Here is a 19,937-nt window from a genome sequence, read left to right as displayed (position 1 = left end):
CATTGCAATGCATTACATTACATTTGATTTGGAAGGAGATCTATTGGCTTTGCTGCTGCTGGTTTACACACAAATGAAAACTGACATTCAAGAAAAGCAGCACATAAATTTTGACGTGGAAAAAAAAAAAAGAAGGCTGTTTTTTTTATGCACATTTCAAGGGTTTAGTTTAGCTTAATATACTGGGTAAAGGCTTGGGTGGGACCACAGTAAAGCTGGATAGCACAGGGTAGAACAGGAAATGGAAAAGGACGATGTGATCAGAGAAGAATCACTGTAGTGAAAAGGAAATGGGAAGGATATGTCTATTAGGAAACAAGTGGAAGACACTAAAAGCATGCTGTCTGTTGGAATGTGCAGGGCAGGACGAAGATTCCCACAAGGTTCAAATTTTCATTGTGACCAAAAGGTCGAAGGTTATCCTGCCGAAAAACAAGTTAACGTCACAACCACAAACAACATCCACGACAACGATAACCACGCATATTCAGAAAAATGACTATTTGGCAGGGAGAAAGACAAAAGACGAACAGCAACAGTGTGAGCGAGTAGCCCGGATGTCACCAAGAGCTCAAGTTAGTTCTTGTTCCATTATAAAGCGTCTCATTGCACAAAGTAAGATAGTAAAGCAATACTGCATGGTTGTGTTATCTGATATGACTTAGCAGTGTGGCGACAGCTGTATGTGGGTGTTAAAAAGATTTGGATACCAAAATCAGGACATGCTACAGGTTCACTACAGGCAGTACAAACTAGCCAGCAAAAATAACAACAAAAAAATGACTTTTATTTTTGTAGGTTTTACATTCAACATGTTTTGTTTTTCTCCCCTTTGCCTCTAAGCTACAATATACATTGAATCTTTACGTGTTATGTTCACTATAGCTTCTCGATCAACTTTTTTTTTTTTAAAAAAAGAAAGAAAATATTCTGAGCAACTATACTGTAAAAAAGTTTACTTTTCATATAACAAGATACAACAAAGAAAACAACAACAATATATGAAAAAAGCCTCACGGTTCTCTTTATGTTGCATATGTACAAGAAAGCCCTGAAACTGCAAATCCATCTATATCGTCACTGCGTGTCTTGTGTCTGCTTTCCATCGGTTGTAAATCTTCCCTGCACACCCATGAAACAGTCAGCTTCAATCTCCATCTCTCATTTTCTGGGTGAAAGTTGAAATTGTTGATCTATTTTTGCAAAAAATTCACCAACAAAGTTCTCGTGCTCAAGATCTGTGTGCAAGAGCAACTTTGTACCCAGTTCTCTCTGGTCACAATGACCCGCATCACTGAGCGGAGGTCTGACTGATAAAACTCGGCCTTGATCGCCAGGGGCCGGTTTGGTGCCGGCGAGCGCAGGCGCCTGTTAGCTTAACGCGTGCTAACTTTTGCTGCTAGCAAAAGCATCAGCCTCTAACCCTGCTGGTGTACAGTGCTTACGCTGAGGATGGAGAGAGACCTGATGGGTTGCATTTGACACTCCATCAACATCAATTTGACACTAAAAGTGGTATCCAGCACTAATAACAGTATCTACACAGTTACTACCTTAGCTCAGTAAAATGTAAAAAAAAAAGCAAGAACCTGTTTTTAGTTAAAGGACCAGCGTGTAGGATTTAGGGACATCAGGCAGTGAACGCACCTCACCTCACCTCACCCTCCCTCGGCTGCTAAAAATCTGAAAGGAGCTCTTTGGAGCCAGTGTTTGGTTTGTCCGTTCTGTGCCACTGTTTTCTACAGTGTGGCCACACAATCTGTCCATATAAAGAGCTCATTCTAAGGTAACCAAAACACAGAGGCTCTTATTTAAATCCTACACACTGGACCTTTAAGTAAACGAAGCACAAAGATGAGCTTTATGGATAGAAAGTGTGTGAGTATTGTGAAGAAAATAAAACCTGGCAATAAAACACTGTAAAAGCATCTGTTATCAAGACCATAACGTGGTAGCCACTGACTGAGACTGATGTTTTCCCATCACTGAGACAAGGCAGGTGCTGCTTTCGGCCCTTGGCACTCCTCCAGGCAAAGGCAAAGTGACTACCTAAGTACCACACTGAACATCCCAGTACCACTCGTCTAAAATGGCCAGCACCACTATGTTTAGTACAATAAATCTGACACAGAGAGCAAGACATTAACTGTCAAGATCACCTGCTAAGAATGGGGGACCCCAGAGGCACGGAACCCCTATCCCTGACACCCCATTTATTCCATCGGGCAGTGACGACATCCCTCCCACCCCCACGAAAAACAAAAAGTCCTTTCACTTCAAAATTTGTGTATATAAAATGTCCATGTACAAAAACATGTTTGCGCAGTGCAGCATAGTGCAATTTCATCAGGTCAGTACACCTTTTTCTTTTCATGTTCTTTTCATTGGCACTTTGTGAAGTTTCCGACCGAAAGAGGCCTGCAGATCGCTCTCACCAGCCGAGAGAGAGGCAGACCGAGCTTATCTGGGATGCCACTGGAATAAAGGATTTACAGGCAGGATCGTTCGCTTTTCTAAGCAAAATGGAACTGAATGAGATGTTATTAACTGCTGTTTGGACTATGTGCTTAATAAGTCTGTGCCCAATGACTTCAAGCCACCAATTAACAGTCAGGCATCTGCTTCCCAGCTTTCATTTAGAAGTGATAACTGGTCGCCTATAACGTGATATCAGCCGGTAGCAGGCGGCACGAGTGACCCTGTGGCGACAGCCGAACGGCACAGGTGTTTCTATGGCGACAAAGGTCTGAAGTCGTACGGTACCTCAGTCAAGGAGTCCGCTCGAGCGCCTGCGCGTACAGGAGAGGAAAGGCACTGTCTGTGTGTGTGTGTGTGTGTGTGTGTGTGTTTGTCATACGCTGCTATGGTGATCAGGTCAGGTCAGTGTCAGGAGCGCTTAAAGAGCCGAGGACACGCAGCAGAATCTACATTCAAAAAGCTGCGAACAAACAGCACGAGGGCCAATCTCTTCAAAAATATACATCTACTGCCACGACTCTTCCTCTGAGAGCAGGTCAGGAAAAATCCCGTGAAAGGGTTTTTTCTTATGCAAATCCAGGGTGTGAGAGTCGAGGTTGTCATATGTTGTACAGACTCTGAAGCCCTTTGAGGCAAATTTGTCATTTTGGGCTGTATAAATCAATGAATGACTGTGGTTTATGGGACTAAAGTTAACAATTAATAAATGTTAGAAATCAGGGGAGGAATCAGAAGAAGTTCTGGGGAATCTCTGAATGCAGGAGTTAATTCAAATCTTCTGTCTTCTTCTGTCATCATCATGACAGGCCGGTTATAGTATCACAGGTCTACTGTGTACCGCTGTACACCGCCGCTCCGCACTGACTTGATTTGATTCTCACTTTTCATTTTCAAATATTAGATCAGAGTGAAAGATCACTCTAAAGGATTCAACACAAAATCTACTAAAAACAAACAGAGGAAAAGGTGTTCGGTTCCCGTGAAGTTAGGTGTGGTATCTACAACTTTCTCAATGCGGGTTAATGGTTGTTACTCCAGAGATTTAAGATCAGTTAACTTCTCTGTTCAAAACTGTGAGAAATAAACTAGAACGCCTGACTCATCAGGCAGTGATTGTTGAGTCACCTACGTACACGAACGACCTCAGTCGTACTGTAAGCTAACGTTTCAAAGGGCAGAACATCGAGGAAAAAAACGGAGCCTTTCTGCCTCATTTGGCCGTATCAACGATGACAACCACGGAGCAAGAAATTCTGCTGATTGCACAGTGCAACTGCGAGTTGCTTCAGCAAGTCACCGCTGAAAATAAAATCTATATGAGAATCAGATCCACTCTCTCAGACGAACGCTGTGGTTACAGTGATACTCTAAAAGGCGACCCAATTCTTCAAGGTGCATATCTCTAGGGTACAAGAATACAGAAGAGGGGGAAAGGTATTTCATATATTGTGTACATCTTTCAAAAATAATTTGGAAAGTCAAGGGGAAACTTTTTGTACCACTTGGTGTGAGGGTTTTGTGCATCTTTGCAAAATTACATGAAGTATAGCTGGATTTGTTTAATGAACAGGTAGCAGATACTGAACAATATGCATTGAAACATACAGTCAGTATCCAGTAAGGCTGCAGACGACAGTAATGCTGGATTCAGGATTAAGTGAACAGGCTTTTTTTTTTTCTTTTTTTTTTTTTTTTTGCCTTTGGTTGGTTTGAAATCTTTTAAACAGTGACAATGAAAAAAAAGGATATGCTACAGAGGTCTTACTGAGCAAATCGGGCGTTAACCCTTGAACTTCCAAAAAGAGTCATGATCCACCCCATAAACAGTAGATTACATGATGATCCTATACTGAACGACAGCGTATACCAAAAAGCTTATCTGCAGTCTTCAAACGTTGCCTTGAGTTGAGGCCATGAAAAATGGCGAGTGAAAAACAAAAGGTTCAGAATCCAATTTAAATGGTTTGTTTTTCCTCATTTGTCAACAGAGTGAAAATGTTTCAGTCTTAGAAAAGGTCTCCATGCCTGCAGAAAGTTCTTTTTTTTCTTGGTGATTTTTTTGTTTTGTTTTATTATTTTTTTTTGTTTGTTTTTACCCACCAGTTTTATTTTCTCTTTGTATTTGGAAACGGAAACGAGAGAAGGTGATCCCCCTGCTGGGCTGGAGGAAGCAGCACTGAGAGCTTCGTCGTGAAGAAACCTTCCCCCCCCGTCTCTTCAGTGGAAAAGTCCACCTAGCTGTCGCTCCGAGCAAGGAAGAGCTCATCTCACGCACGCGGGAAGGGGACCGGATTAGTCGGTGAATCTCTGACAGGCTTTTTTCCAGCGACAGGCTGTGCACCACATGTCTCTCTTCTCCATGCCGTACACCTTTCGGCACTTCTTCGCCTCCCCACGGGGTTTCCTTGGTAACAGCAGATGTGACAGCATAAGGACATGCACACAGACATCAAGACGCCCACACGGGCATAAAGACACACATGCATGTGCAGTGATCTCAAAGGCACATAAATGCGTACATGCATGCAAACACACACGCACACACACACATCTTTCCTTTGGGTCAACATAAACGTCATTCAAAACAGGGAAGCCCTCTTTGAAGAGGTCCATGGACTGCAATTGTTTTGCCTTTTTTCTATGATCTAATATCTGATGTGATATATCTCAGCACCACGAAGAGGTGCGCAGTGTCCTTACTGTGCCTCGCTCCTGCTATTTAACCAAATTTCAACATTAGCATGACGACATAAGTGTCTCTATGTCCTCAGTTTACTCTCCATCAACAATAAACTGTAACACACAGCCAGAAATGTAATAACATTTGATCATTACTCTCTGAAAAAAATTACAGGGTTGGGATAATTTCTACTCATAATGCAACCGATCTGCATCACTGGATTACCTGCTGTTTCATTGATTCCTTTTTTGCAGTATAAATGTATTAGAAATGTGAAAAACTCATAAATAGGGAATAAAACCTGCACATTTCTACTATCACAGCAACTGATGGCCTCTTACTAGTTTGAACACATGGCCACTTTAACTAATGATCATTTCATTACTGATTAGAGAATACTGGTGGTGAAAAATGCCGCTTAAAAGTTCCAAGAGCCCAAAGTGACATCTAGAAATGAATTCTTTTGTACAACCAATAGTCTAAAATGTAAAGATATTCTGTTGACCATCATATAAAAACAAGAAAACTAGCAAATTCTTCACATTTGAGAAGCTGGAACCAGTGCATGTTTGGTATTTTTGTTTGAAAAATGACTTCAATTAAGCGTGCTTCAGCCCTTGACCACTCCTGATTCACTGCAGCAAATGTTTCTAATTTGCACTCAAACTACCACCATAGTCACAAAGGCAAAGCAGTTCATTTCAAGCGAATGTGATACGGGGGACAGAAGAAGATGAAAGAACAAAGAAAGCACGATTAAATGTTTTTTATCTTAAACCCAGTCCTGTAATTGTGAATAACGAGAGAAAATTGAAGCAAAATTAGCCCCATCGTTTAACACTCCTAAACACAATCATACAGAGACACGCTCGCTGCTGCATACCTGGTTCCTGGTGTTGATTTAGGAGCTGGCGTTATTAAAGCATGGTTCTTAACAGTGGTGTGTGTGCTGGCTGCCGGCTGCCGCTTTTCACCGACGCTAACTGTCCGAACATGAGTCACAGGCCCCTGAAAAAGTGCAAAGACATTATAAGGGTACTGATCAATACAATGCTGATCCAGCGTAGCTCAACTCCATTCTACATGATAACGACAAATACACAGAGAGACCTTAATTCTGGTCCTGTAAGAATAAAGTATAAAACATTACAATATTACTAGTACACACAACTGTGTTATCATACAGTGTCATTGTCTATTATCTCCAGCACCCACCACCAAATATGAGCAGTTCCAGTCATTATGGCTGTAACCAACATGAAAACAAGGAGTCCCATTTTTGAGGCCTAACATCCAGCGCTTTCCTGACCTTGTAATTCTCTTCGCCTGTTTTTGCGGTACTGGTGGAACGAGAGGCACAAACAAATGGACGTTCATTCAGTGGAGCTGCTCATATCGCGAAGGCCAGTGTTGAGAATCTGCAACTTCATCAATCGCTAGCTGCATTATCTTGATGTAATCATTTCTGGTCTGCTGCCCCCCAATCATTTCATGTAAAATTCATCCGTACATGTTTTATCTACAAACAGGAAAGCTCACATTACATTTTGTGTCCCTGGCTGCAGTGGTTGCCTGTCAGTTTTATTATTGATTTTAAGATCCTTTTATTGGTTTGTAAATCTTTAAACAGTTCTGTGCCCGAGGACGTCTGATGTGCTTTTAAGATACAACATGTGCCCCCTCGATCCCTCAGGTCCTCCGGCTGTCTCCTGGCTGTCCCATGAGCCAAGACTCTGATTCATGGCAATGCTGCCTTCAGCAAATATGGCCCCTGCCTTTGAAACAGCCTACTAGAGGCTCTGAGGACATAAGAGAGTACATTTTAAATCTTTTACCTGCATTCTTGTTGTAGTTTGATTGCCTTTAATCCAAATCTTTTACTTGACTATTTTAATTTCTATTTAATTGCATAAATCTTACATAATCAGTGATGAGACAGAAATATTATAATGCTGGTAACATACTTACTGCTGCACCTGCATGCACGTTTTATACGTTCTCATCTAAATTGTGTGTGAAGCACTTTGAACAGCATCTTTGGATGGAATCGTACTATTGAAAGCCTGAAGAGGATGGTATTAAGAAGCAGGGAGAGTAGAAAACCAGAGCGACAAAAAGCTTAAAAAAAAGGAAACAGCAGGCAAAAATTACAAGGCAGGAGAGGAGTTACGATTAAGATAAAAAGGCGTGAGACATAGCCTCACTCACCGGGACGCCTTTGAAAATGACAGGAGGGGACTGCCACGATACACTGATGCCATTCCCAGTCCCAATTCCAGGCCCGGTTCCATTACCACTGCCCATCCCAGCCAGCTCAGGACCCACTGGGATACTCACTGGAGCAGTGGCCTGGAACATGGACAACCACCCCGTGATAGCCAGGAGAGGACACAACAGCAAGGAGAGGGGACAGGGAAAGTGCAGACAGAAAAAGACAGGAGGATAGTAGAGAGAAAAAAGATCATATAAGGAAGGCATTTCTCCACTTCTGCATCCGAAATGTGCCTTCATATCAGCTCTGATCATGCATCAAGACAACCGCAACTGCCTACCACAACCATTGTGTATTTTACATAAACGCAAACTGTGACAGTGAGTGTGTGAGTTTCAGGATTGTCGTTAAACAACACTGGCAGGTGCTTGTAGGAAGAAGAGCGCAGCACGAAACAGACAGCGTGAGCATGACAGACAGGGGATGCGTACAGTGCAATACAGGGAAAATGAAACATGAGAAGTGGTCATTGTTCGCTGCATATGCATAATGTAAGTCTATTTTTATGTGCATTTTGTGTTGTCATGGCAACTGAAAGCTCAATACAACCTCGAACCATTGCGAAGGACCGAATTCAATATTGAATATTTTAAAGATTTATACTTTAACCGAATGTGTTCTTCCAGCTGAAACCATTTCATTTTTACCTCTGAGGGCATGTAAGTGAGGAGTGCACATGAATTTGCAGTTAGAGGGAAAAAAAAGAAGAAGAAGGACAAGGGGAGGAAGAGGAAGGAAGGACGAGGGGAAGAGGAGGGAGGGGGCATGGATACCCAAAGTTGCTACAAAGCAGTTCAAATTAAGTGTTGCAAGGAGGAGTTTAAGCATAATTAAATCTCATGGCTGAAACTTTTTGACTTAAAAAATATTCAGATCTCATTCTTCATGTGACCTTATGTTAATATTTGCAAGAAAGTTTTTTTTCTCCTTCCTCTCCTGATACATACTCCCACACTGATGTAGGAGTTAAGTAATTCAAACTGACCTCAGAGCGTTTTTTTTTCCCACACTGATCTTAAAAACTGCCTCTGCATATTCCATATGATAGAAATCTGAAACTTTGTGGCTTGGAAACACGCCGACTGCTCAGTGTGTTGCCTCGTTTTCAGTGGCATCAATTTGTGAGAGATTAAATTCAGTATTGTGTGTTTAAAGTGAATTACCTGGTAGGCGTGGTCAGTGCGGATGTGGCAGAGCGTGGAGGGAGCTGATTGACTGAGCAGTGTCGGGGCGTGGCTCTGCGAACCATTCATACTGATGTGTTCAGAGTGAGGGACGTCGGTGAGCGGTGGAGGGAAGACGGGCGGAGGACCGGCCGTGGTGGGGGAAGTGGGTGTGAGGCTGGACAAGCCCTCTGTTAGGCTGTCCATGTTGACCTCAATCTCTGAGTAGTAAAAGTCTTCCTCTCCATCGCTGTAGTCCGAGTCGCAGTTTCGGCTGCAGGGGAGGAACAGCAACGACTTTGAAACTCTCCTGAATTAAGGTTATTTTAATTTCAGTTTCAGCTTTGAATTGAAGATCAACAGCACTGGACTTCTTAAACTTTGGGTCAAGCAGCTAATGTTAATAATTCTATAATGCAGTTCTCCTCATCTTGTACTTGCTAATTACTCTTACGATAGCAGCCTTATTGATAAACGGCATACAGCATTACAGGCAACTCTATCTTCAATACAGATCACATGTTTACCTGGGCAGCACAGGTATATTAAGAACATCAGGTTTTCCCATTTGTTTAGGTGCCAGGAAATGCTTTATGCTATGTATCTGAAATGATTCTGAAAGACTGTTGCATGTGCTTGACATTGGTCAATAGGCCTGCGATACATTTCCATTGTCATCTAGTGCATTATTTTGTGCTGTTTGACACTGACATTTCTCACATTTGCACATAAAAAAGGAGAACAATGTTTATTCCATTTCACATCATTTATGATGTATAATATTCATTTGTGGATGTTTTGTTTTGTTCTGCAAAAACTAAATAATAAAGTTTCCATTTTACTGAAGATGCACCGACAACTTCTGCACATTTCTGATTTGCACAGAACAATGAACAGGTTTTCTAAACATTCAGAAACATTTAGGTCATGGAAGACGCCGGTGTCATTGTCTGTGATGATCTATTCTGCTTAAGTGCCACTGATTCCCACAAACAAACAAAAAGAGTGCAGGGAGTGGTTACTCTTCCCAGCAGCAGGGGGCAGTAAAAGCCAGTGTGCCGCAGAGGACCTCAAACAAACAGGCTGGTGATGAAATGACAACAAATGTGAGGACAGTTGCCTCTTTCCTCAAAAACTTTATGACTTTAAACTAAAGCGTGGACTAACAGTAGGACTCTCACATTAAAACCCCACTCAAATCTTCAGTCAAGCGCTGTGACACAAATATATATATACAGTACTGGTCAGGACTGAGAAATGTTAATAGTTCCATTCTTCTTTTTTGGACAATGGAAGCACAAGGCACATTGGTATACTCAGGTATAAAGGCAGGCAGTTGGACAGCATCCAGCTATAACAAGTCTGATGTGTGTCACTATTCTTGTCTTACCACATTATTTCAATCACAGAGTTTGACATTACTAGTCTGAAGCTGCAGATGAGTACTTCAGCAACACCTACACAGTGAAGGTCTTGATTAAAGTGAAAAACAAAGCCTGCAGCTTTATGAAACAAATAGACAGCGTCAGTGCGAGTGTCCACATTTACATAACTGATTCTGAATTAAAAAAACGAAAAATGAAAAACTTTTAAACACTGTCAGTGTCACAATGAAGATCATCTATGTGACTCATACAGATTATCAAACTGCCTGGTGGCAGTGCATGTGTGTGTGGGTGTGTGTTGGGGTTCAGCTCAGACAAAAAACTGTGGCTGGATGCATAACACATACGGCTAAGCAGCATGTGAGACTTTTATTTAAGGAAAGGGCGAAGGGGATGAGCCGAAAATATATTGATTTTAATAGCAGCACTTATATGAGAGATGTGGAGAACAGAACTAATAGTTGTTCAATAATCCCTGAGTGCTGTGAGCTTGGCTTTGAGTGACGGCAGGCACACTCACCCCAGGTGGACGGTGCGGATGTGTCGCTGGATCCCTGAGGAGGTGCTGAGGACCTTTTCACAGTTCTTCCACAAGCACTTGAACATCACCTTCATGGAGTTCTGAAAGAGGCGTTCACCACAAAACCACCGTGAGTCAGTAGACTGCTGATTTGGACAAATTACAAGTGTCACTATGAGTACAACACAGCGTCTTACAGTCAGATGGGAGGATACGGTCGTTGATATTCGTGCATTTTATGTCATTGCTTCTATCTTTGGTTTAGATGTTTTATCCTTCATTCAAAGCCCTTGGGTTGTGAGTAATTTTCCACATAATGGTAAGACACAGTAATAAAAGTGAACATATTATCTACAGAACAGTGATAAGTATTTGATGGGAAAGAGCTTTATGCATTGCCATGTTCCTCTGTGGGCATCTCAGTGGCAGCCTCAATAGAAAGGCCTTGGTGGGGGACTGAGAACCAGTCTGCAAGGGGCCAAACACTACACCTCATTAGAGAGCGATTAGAGCACTGAGCTTAAAAAAAATAGAAACCCGATATGTGACAAGTTCAGACTCATACAGAGTAAAGAGAAATAGAGACAGAAAAAAGACAGGGAAAGAGAAAGGACAATCAAAAGGTGCCTTTCTCTGTCTACATCACAGTACTTTCATGTTCACTGACAGACTGATGAGCAGAATAAATGCACTATTTTGATTCATCTTACCAGAAATAGTTTGGTGTTACTGTGCAGGCTGTGTGTGCCCTTACTGCTTAACATGTCATTCAAGACATGAACAGTCACTTCCCCACAGACAAGTACACAAGCACACCTGTGAAAACCACACTGACCTCTTTTTAACCTTTCATCATCAAATGAAACTTTTGCAAATGCTAGTCATATCTGATCGTCCCCAAATCCGATTTTATATGAGATCCACAATAACTGGATAGATGGAGTGGGTGTTTTTATTTCAGTTCATTTTCTCTTTCACCTATCAGGGCCTGGCAGCTGTCCCATGAGCAGGCAGGGGCCTGCATCACTGCTAATGAAAGACAGTGGGTGTGTACTCTTGATACCTTTTCAACAGCCTCTGGAGAAAGAATGGTGAGAGAAGATGGGAGGGAGGGAGGGAGGTAAGATGCAGGAAAGGCGGACTGAGAAGTGAGAGTAGAACAGATTTTTGTCAATGGTTGTGTTAACTCTCTGTTGGACTACTATTCCTCTGGATGATTTCTCACCGACAGTCTCTTCCTTTCACTCTATTTGACAACAACTAGCCATTAAACTGCTTAGGCGGTGCTGGCTATATGCACGTTCCCTACCCTGCTGTTTAAAATAACCGTCTTAATAAAAATGACACAGCAAAGCTAGTCTTTAATCCCACAAACAATCACAAATCACTTAATTCCCTAAGCGTTTTTCTTGCATCTTAACACTGCTACAGTAAGACCAGTGATTGCCATGTTTAATAATCGTCTTAACCCACTGCCTGCGCAAAATCAAACAGCCCTACAATCAAAGAGGCAGCTGCTCATGGAAGGTTTAGACCTCTGGGGTTGGCATCTGATATATTGCAACACAAAGCTAGCGAGCGCGTGAGCTCGTATTTTAGCCCTCTTCCGCACAGATTGTGTGTCTATATTCCTCCCAGTGTCATCCTACTTAATTTCCTGTCTGCTTATCTATGGTATGGCATGGGTCTCTGCAGCGTCGTCCTTGGAGTCTTTATGGTTTTATATACTCGGCAGCTCAGCAGTCTTCACCGGTGCTCCACTCCGAGGAGGTTGAATTGCAAACACCCACGTATTGTGCAGTATATGAGCTCTCCACTGTCACTGTATGGCTAGAGGAAATATTATGATTAGTTTCTCCTCTTATGCTCCCTCTACGTTGGACTGTCCTTGTTTTTGTGCATCCCTTGAACCTTTTGTTACTTCCTGCTGGTCATCTCCTTCACTCCCTCCCACTGAAAAGACTGAAAAAGGGATGCAAAGCTTCTTGACAGTGAAAACACTTAGACTATCTGGTATTTGTGTCATTAAAAAAAGGGGGGGGAAGGAGGGAGAGAAGTGAAAGAGAGGACATAATGCATCATCCAGACAAGCAGAAAGTGACAGGCCTTATGTCAGAGGCTTTTAAACTGCATGGTCCCACAGGATATTACATGCAGAAAATGTGTAAACTGCTTATATTCTCTAACACAGGGGAGGGGAACCTCCGGCCTCCGGGCCGTATGCGAGACTGTTTGATCCGGCCCAAAGGTCAATTCATAACTACAAAAAAGCAATTACTGGGATAACAACAAAAGCCTGCTATGACATCTGAAGTGACTGAGTGAGTGCGCAAAACGCCTTCAGGCCTTTGGAGAGAGGTTTCAGGACATGAAAAGTAAACTAAAGGAATTTAACATAGTTGCTACAACATTTAATGTGGAGCCAGCTGACGCGCCTGACAACCTACAACACCACATCACCAAGGTACAAAACATCAACATCCGACTGAGAGCAGCTCTTTTCAAAACTCTTACAAAGACTCAGTCCTGCTCAAGACTGACTGACCCACACAAGGAAAACTGCAGCAAGTAGCATCATCGTCACTACCATCTGACATCAGACGCCTCGCCAAAGAGAGGCGGTTCCAGCCATCTTACAGGTTAGTGCGATACATGTGTTCAATAATTTAGTTTGGCCCCCGAAGGATGTTATGAAAACTGAAATGGCCCTTGACAGGAAAAATGTCCCCTCCCCCCCGCTCAAATATATTGGTTGCACTGCAAAATTCCCTGTGAACTCCTTTATTCTACATCCTGCAGCAGGAGATGATCATCCACCATTACCTTTCGCTTCCGAGGTATGGGGTCCTCAAACATGAAGTGCGAGCTCTCTGTAACATCCTCGCTGACATCATCGCCCTGGGATGAGAGCAGGAAGTTCTTGTTGGTATCGTTGGAAAGAGGCGGGGACGGTGTGGAGGGCACTGATTGGTCGCTGGCATCCCAGCTCCAGTTGCCACTGGTGGAACTGCTGTAGCTGGCTGACAGCACCTCTTTCCAAGCCCTGTTGGCTGGCTCTGGGACTGCAGTTTAAAGAATACACATAGTTAAAGTCAAGTTAATGGCAGTACATGGCTAAAAAGAAGACTGTTTCATATCTGATCACAGGAGGAAAGACAGCCAAATGTGAACATGAGTGTAAGTGTGCACTACTTTAAAAGGCCTGAAATAAAACAATATTGGCAGCATAGTGTTAAGGCTGTATGCAGAACCATCCTGACCCAAATCCTCACTCTGTAATGGAAATGAAAATGCAAAATCTCTCAAAAGCCCTAAACCATAACAGCCTGCTTGATGCATAAATTCTAATATTGTTAATATCTTTAGTAAGATACTTTCCCGTCCTAACATTTTTCATTTAGCTATACTGAACTCTGCCCATTAAGCCCAACCCGGCTTTAATTTCCTGGACAAGGTACTATAATATTTTTCTAAGTCTTGGCCCAAAAACCTTTCTATACACTTTGGCCTTTTGGCCAATCCAATAATACTTAACCTATAAGACAAGCATAACAACTCTAGCTTGATCTGACTTTCACTGTGGCAAAACATAGTAAACAACTAAACCTAAACCCCAGCATAGAGCAAAGATTATTATCATGCATGTTGGGGATTAACTTATATCCACCGATAACTATATCCTATAGAAATGTAAGGAGCTGAATCCCAATTCATATGAATATGTAACATACTATACAGTATTTGTGTATAAGGATTACTGTATTATATTACTCAGGCCCATGTGTCACTGCAGGACACAAAGACCCACAGCAGGGACCATCCTATTTCAACTAAATATACAATATAGGGAAATAGTCTACATCCCAAAAACAACTAGTCAAGAACAACTAAAGTCAAGCTACATAACTCACACAAAACGACTGATGATTTTAAGAGTCGTGCCAGCATTATATGAAGTGTCGGGGAAGATGAGGAGTGAGTGGTGCAGAGAGTTGGGCTACATAATGGAGCATCTACCCAAACTCCTAACTTGAACGCACGCGCTGACGCTTTAATGAGGCTTGACCAGACTGTAATAAATCAAAGCCATCAACCACCATCCCCTCTGTGCAACACTCGAGCTTAGCTCCTCCCAAACCCAAAGCATCATCTGACAAGATCTACTGATCTACTGCTGAACTGTACAATCAAAACTGACGCTGCTATTGATTTATTTCTTGTTATCCCAACTGGCACAGCAGTGTCAGCTGATATCGATTGCTACATGTTGCCTTGCTGAGAACAAAAATGGTAGTCTTGGTTTAATGCTGCGCTTAAAAACAACAACAAAAAAAGCCAACTGGACTTTGATCGTCTGGCAGGGTTGGCATGGTGATGGCAACCACACTAATACTGGAAACAGCAAAATCAGCTGCAGTGATAGAGTCAAGGCTGAACAGTTGGCAGTAAGGGCTGGGCTTTGTTAAGTATGCGTGTATACAAATATAAGGGAACAGTGCTAATACGATAAGACTGGATTCCATCAGATGAATACAGATACAGAGAATATTGTGTCAGGGTAAACTAACATCGAGGGCTGCCGTCTAACAGTCGACCAAACCGGTAGTTGAGAAGAATCTTAGTCGACCAAGTGGTTAGTCATAGTTCTTGTCTGTTTTGAGTTGTTTGTTCCTTACAGACTGAATGCTAATCAGATGACCAGGCTGTACAATGAAAGCCTTGCCGGTTGCATTCTCATGGAGGCTGCACTCATACAGGTCTGTGACGCATGACAGCTACAATAGCCATAAGCGGTCGCTAACTGCTGCTAACTGTAGCTGCTGTTAGTTTGCTGTTTTTCACGGCCTGAGAGGGAGGGAAAGCTGGTGGGGAGCAGTGCTGGAATGGGCGCCAGAATCAAAGTCGGGCTCTGCAGCCTGCCTTGATTTGTTTCAAACAGTGGATGAGTCAGTATTTGTTGGGAGTAGTTTCCAATGCAGGTATGTTCAAGGCAGAATGCAGCTGACGCTGGGGCAGTGGTGTTACCTGTGGGTGCAGAGGAAGGGTAGAGCACCAAAGGGGATGTGGACAGTGAGGTCAGGACGGTGGCGGCCATCACCTCCTTATCAGCATGACCTGAGGGCTTCCTGTGAAACACACAAATAGAGATTGACCACACAGGAAAAAGTCAGGTGTATATTATCACCGGTGCTCTTGTGTCTTCGCCTTGAACCCAGGATACGTCTAAACAAATCAAACTTCAGCCACACTCTGTTCAAAAGGGAAAAAAAAAAGTTTACTTTTACTGAGTAATGGAAACTCATTTTGGAAGAAAAAGCCTTTCCTTGTCCCCAGAGGAAACTACAAATCTCTGTAGTCTCCAAAAATATCAACAGCGATGTTCAGAGAAATTTGGATGATGCAGCGAACAAATCCGACAAAACAAGTCGCCAGAGCACAGACACATACATGATTATCTACGTACAGTAAATCATAAACAACACACTATTCGTGTGTGTGTGAATAAGCAGCATGTATATGTACATGAGGATATAATGAGAGCCTCTAGAGTAAAGGGGTTTGTGATGTGTTTCTGCACAGCTTGTGCAGAGAGGGAGAGAGATACTCGTTCCTCCCTTCCTGCTCAGTACACCCCATGCTGAGCAGTCCACCCTCAGCTTAAACCTTATTTATACTGCCCACTTGAAGTAGCACCGTACATACACACACATTCACAAACGCATACACATGCACAGTGAGCCCAAACAGTGTGCTTTGGCATCCGGCGTTCTGGAAAAAATGTGACCCAGCACAACAGTCATTTTTTGTCATCCTGCAATGAAGCACGAACGTCTCTGCTTCACACAGACTCTTAATTCGTGAAATCTATTTCATCGTGCACTCTTCATCCCCGTTCTTCCTGTCCTTAAAAGCGAAATGCGGGGAAAATTATTTAAGGTCGGGCCAAAAACTCACCCACCCACTTGTGCGCACACACACACAGTAAACAGATTCAAATTCTCATGTAAAGTCCAGAAAAAAAGTGAGATGTCAGCATCAATACAATGAGGCGAATATGGCTCCACTATGTGCTGCAATCTGCTGTGTGGAACGTGCAAGTCCAAACCCTGCATAAACACACACATTAATACAGATGTACAAACACAAAAAGGACACACATACACAAAGAGAGACAGAGGCAGATATACACATGGTCTGCAGCTTTAAGAGGTCCTTGTCCCGCCCCCAGACTTCTCCACTACACAACCAGAGTAAACTGGTTTGAGGCGTTCTCTCAGCCAAGCCCTAAGCCCTGGCAGACTTCCACTCTGAGTCTCAGTGTGCGCACACACACACACACACACACACACACACACACACACACACACACACACACACATAATCAGAGCAAAAAACTTCACTCTGAGGTCCACAAACACGTACAAGATTACACTGTAAATCAGCAAGAGCACATACACCTGCTTACACACTCAAACACACACACTAACTTAGAAGTGGCAACAAAACTTTGAAACATTTCAGAGACAGAAAAAGTTTGGAAAGTGTCTCAGCTCCCACGCTGATGAGAATGTGTTGGTTGGGGAGCAAACAGATCGCAGAGGAATGTACCAGATATGAAGGAATCGCTCAGAGACGGTCTGAGCGCTGCAAGGCAATGTTCACACAAAAGATGCTGGTTTTACTTTTCAACATCATGTGTGTGTGTGCGCGTGCGTGAATATTTGTTTGCTCTAAATACAATGCAGGCAGTTGGCAAAACACTTGCATGTAATTAGAAAATACCAACATGGAGAAAATAGCAGTATGCAAAGAATAATATCCACACGACAGCTAAAACCGAAGACCTAGCCAGAGGAGAGGCGGGCAACACACATATGCACAACACACACATACACTTGCATAAACAGACACACACACACACACACAGTCTGGACGAGAGATAAAGAGATAACAAGATTAGCCGTGTCCTGTTTCAGTCATTAGCACTAAACAGGGCCAACCAGGGACACGCTTTTGATTTATGGGCCTCTGTCTTTTTCTTAATAACATTTCTGCGCTGTTTTTCTTTTTTTTTGTCGCCGACACGGACAACGTGCTGTCCGCTTGACTGTGAGGGTTAAAGAAACGGTGCTTTCAATCCCACAATATGTGAGTCCTGGTAAAGTCCAATTTCGCCTGCGTACGGTGTGGAAAAGCGGTATACTGTCTGTCTGTTAGTGAATCAGACAAGAAAAAAAGGGACAGCCTGTTAGTTAATTCCAGAGCTAATTCAAACTTTGATACACACACACACACACACACACACACACACACACACACACACACAGGCACACACAGGCACACACAGGCACACACACACTCACAAGGAATACCAACACACACCAGACCCCATTAATATCCCCACCCCCAAAACCCACTCTGATTTCCTGACATCGAGCTTTTTCCTTCCTCTGCTTCCCGGCAGAATCATAATACTCCACCGCAGTTTCATTGCATCTGTTGCGAGTGTTGCTGTGTGTCTGTGGGTGCATGTGTTAGGTAATAAACAACGCTAATGTCGTGTTTTGGGCACCCTTTCTCTGGGGGCCAACTGCCGATTGACTCTTATTCAGGCTGACAGCAGTGAAGCTAATCTACTGGTGCTATCAGACTGACTTTGATATCAATGTTTACACCAAGTAAGAAGCAGATGCCTGCCACATTGTGCCATCACAAACCCAGCTCGAACAGATAACAGCCCCGCCGTTCCTATTCATCGCTTTGCTCTGGCGAGCACAGCGCTTACAGATACTCTAAATGACATGGTCTGCTACTCTCTCTATAACTTCTCGTCTGTGTGTGAAAGGACGATGGAGCCATTAAACTCGGTGGGAGTGGAGGACGACTGCCCTGATGCAACAGTAAATCTGTCTGCATCTTCTTAGGAGAGGCTTTATTTTGGAGCAAGTTAAACTGGGGATGCCTTTATTTAGTGCCCAGAAAGACTTGATTGGAGAGCAGAGATGGCTGTCGACAAAGTTGGCTTGTGTGTGTGCATGGTATATGTATGTGTGTTTCGGGGGATGGGAGCTTTGGGGTTTTTTGGTTTTTGACTCCCCAAATTTGGATGTTTACAAGAGTCTTTCAGTCCAACCATGGTGCATTTATGGAGTGCAGTAAATTTAATGATGACATGATAAACATAACAGTCCTCCCCCACATATGCAGATGAATGTGTAGACACATAAACAGACTGTGCGGTTGCTGAGGTTTTTCATGTAGTGTAGTGATACCATTCATACTCTGAGCTGTCAGATTTACGAGTCCTGTCACTGACAAACATGTGTTTTATGATACAGATACTATGCCTGAATTGGGAAAGTCTAAGCCCCATTTACTGTACCTGCATATGTGTGTGTGTGTGTGTGTGTAGGCTATGCATATGTGGATGCCTCTGGTTGGAGCATTTGGCAGAATGTGCACAAACAAAACCATACACTCACTCTCTCACACCAACACTCACACACACACCCTCTTACCCTCCTTCCACCCTCAACTGTTTCTTGCCTTGGCTGAGCCAGGAATCATCCCCTCTGGCAGCAGCACAACACATGGGCCGGCTAAAGTCAACAAGCCAGGCCCAGGCACATACAGAGAGGGAAAGAGGGAAAGAGAGAGACTACCGCTTTGAGCCAAGGCACAAGTAGCAACAACAAGCCTGAGAGCAGAAAGGGAGAGAATAACGTATGCAAAAGCACGTGTGTATCTATGTGTTGTGTGCAATGTATGAATACGGGAAGCTTTGTAGATGACGTCGTCTCATCCGATGTTATAACGAGTAATAATCATGAGTCCAGGTTCACAGTGAGTATTTTTGTGGGATGACGTTCAAGATGAACTTTTGATTAGTTGGACACGCATGGAAAACAATTCCCAACACAGTAGATTTCCACACCAGGGCCTTAGAGGACGGTTGGACTTTGATACTGCAAATGGTGATACGATGCTGCCATGTTGCCGTTTGGCACCCCCTCACCCACCACCCCCATCCAGTACTGTAGTGGGCTTTCTGCTGTTGTCGGGGAGATGACTGGGCCTTCCCTCTATATTTAACACAGCATCTCTGCTCCAGTTACCAGGCCAGCAGATATCCCCAGGACCTGCCTGGTTTATAGTGCATATTGCACAGAACAAGCCCACTTCAGGTCCAGGCCAATGGCCACAAAAACACACACGACAGCTTTGCAAAGCAACTAGAGGGGCACAGTGCACACACAGCTAAAAAACTGTGTTTATCAGTGGTGTACTGAACTTCCTATGGTGTATTTCTTATCTCGGTTTCTCTGCCTAACCTAATCTAATCACTCTCCCTCCCTCCCTACATGTGTATCCCACCTGTTTGGCACAGCCAAGACTCAGTTTACCAGAACATGACTTCCCATGACCCCCCTCTTACTCA

General features: G+C 43.2%; 1 protein-coding gene across 2 annotated transcripts in view; it reads right to left on the bottom strand.

The window, feature by feature from the left end:
* Positions 1 to 4,513: 4,513 nt before the first annotated feature.
* Positions 4,514 to 19,937, bottom strand: part of slc2a4rg (SLC2A4 regulator) — a 31,996-nt gene continuing 16,572 nt past the window's right edge. Inside the window, exons 3-9 of one of the 2 annotated variants that reach the window (XM_076740198.1) lie at positions 15,524 to 15,624; positions 13,322 to 13,560; positions 10,499 to 10,599; positions 8,594 to 8,867; positions 7,367 to 7,507; positions 6,042 to 6,166; positions 4,514 to 4,882 (exon numbers count right to left, since the gene is read on the bottom strand). In XM_076740198.1, coding sequence (XP_076596313.1) covers positions 4,771 to 4,882; positions 6,042 to 6,166; positions 7,367 to 7,507; positions 8,594 to 8,867; positions 10,499 to 10,599; positions 13,322 to 13,560; positions 15,524 to 15,624 — 1,093 coding nt within the window. In that variant the 3' untranslated portion in view covers positions 4,514 to 4,770. The remainder of the gene's footprint in view (positions 4,883 to 6,041; positions 6,167 to 7,366; positions 7,508 to 8,593; positions 8,868 to 10,498; positions 10,600 to 13,321; positions 13,561 to 15,523; positions 15,625 to 19,937) is intronic. The other variant, XM_076740199.1, reaches the window with a different exon arrangement.

This window comes from Chaetodon auriga, chromosome 10, assembly GCF_051107435.1.
Source record: "Chaetodon auriga isolate fChaAug3 chromosome 10, fChaAug3.hap1, whole genome shotgun sequence".
Taxonomy (NCBI): domain Eukaryota; kingdom Metazoa; phylum Chordata; class Actinopteri; order Chaetodontiformes; family Chaetodontidae; genus Chaetodon; species Chaetodon auriga.
Note: the sequence above shows the minus strand (reverse complement) of the source record. Positions and strands in the feature narration are given on the sequence as shown.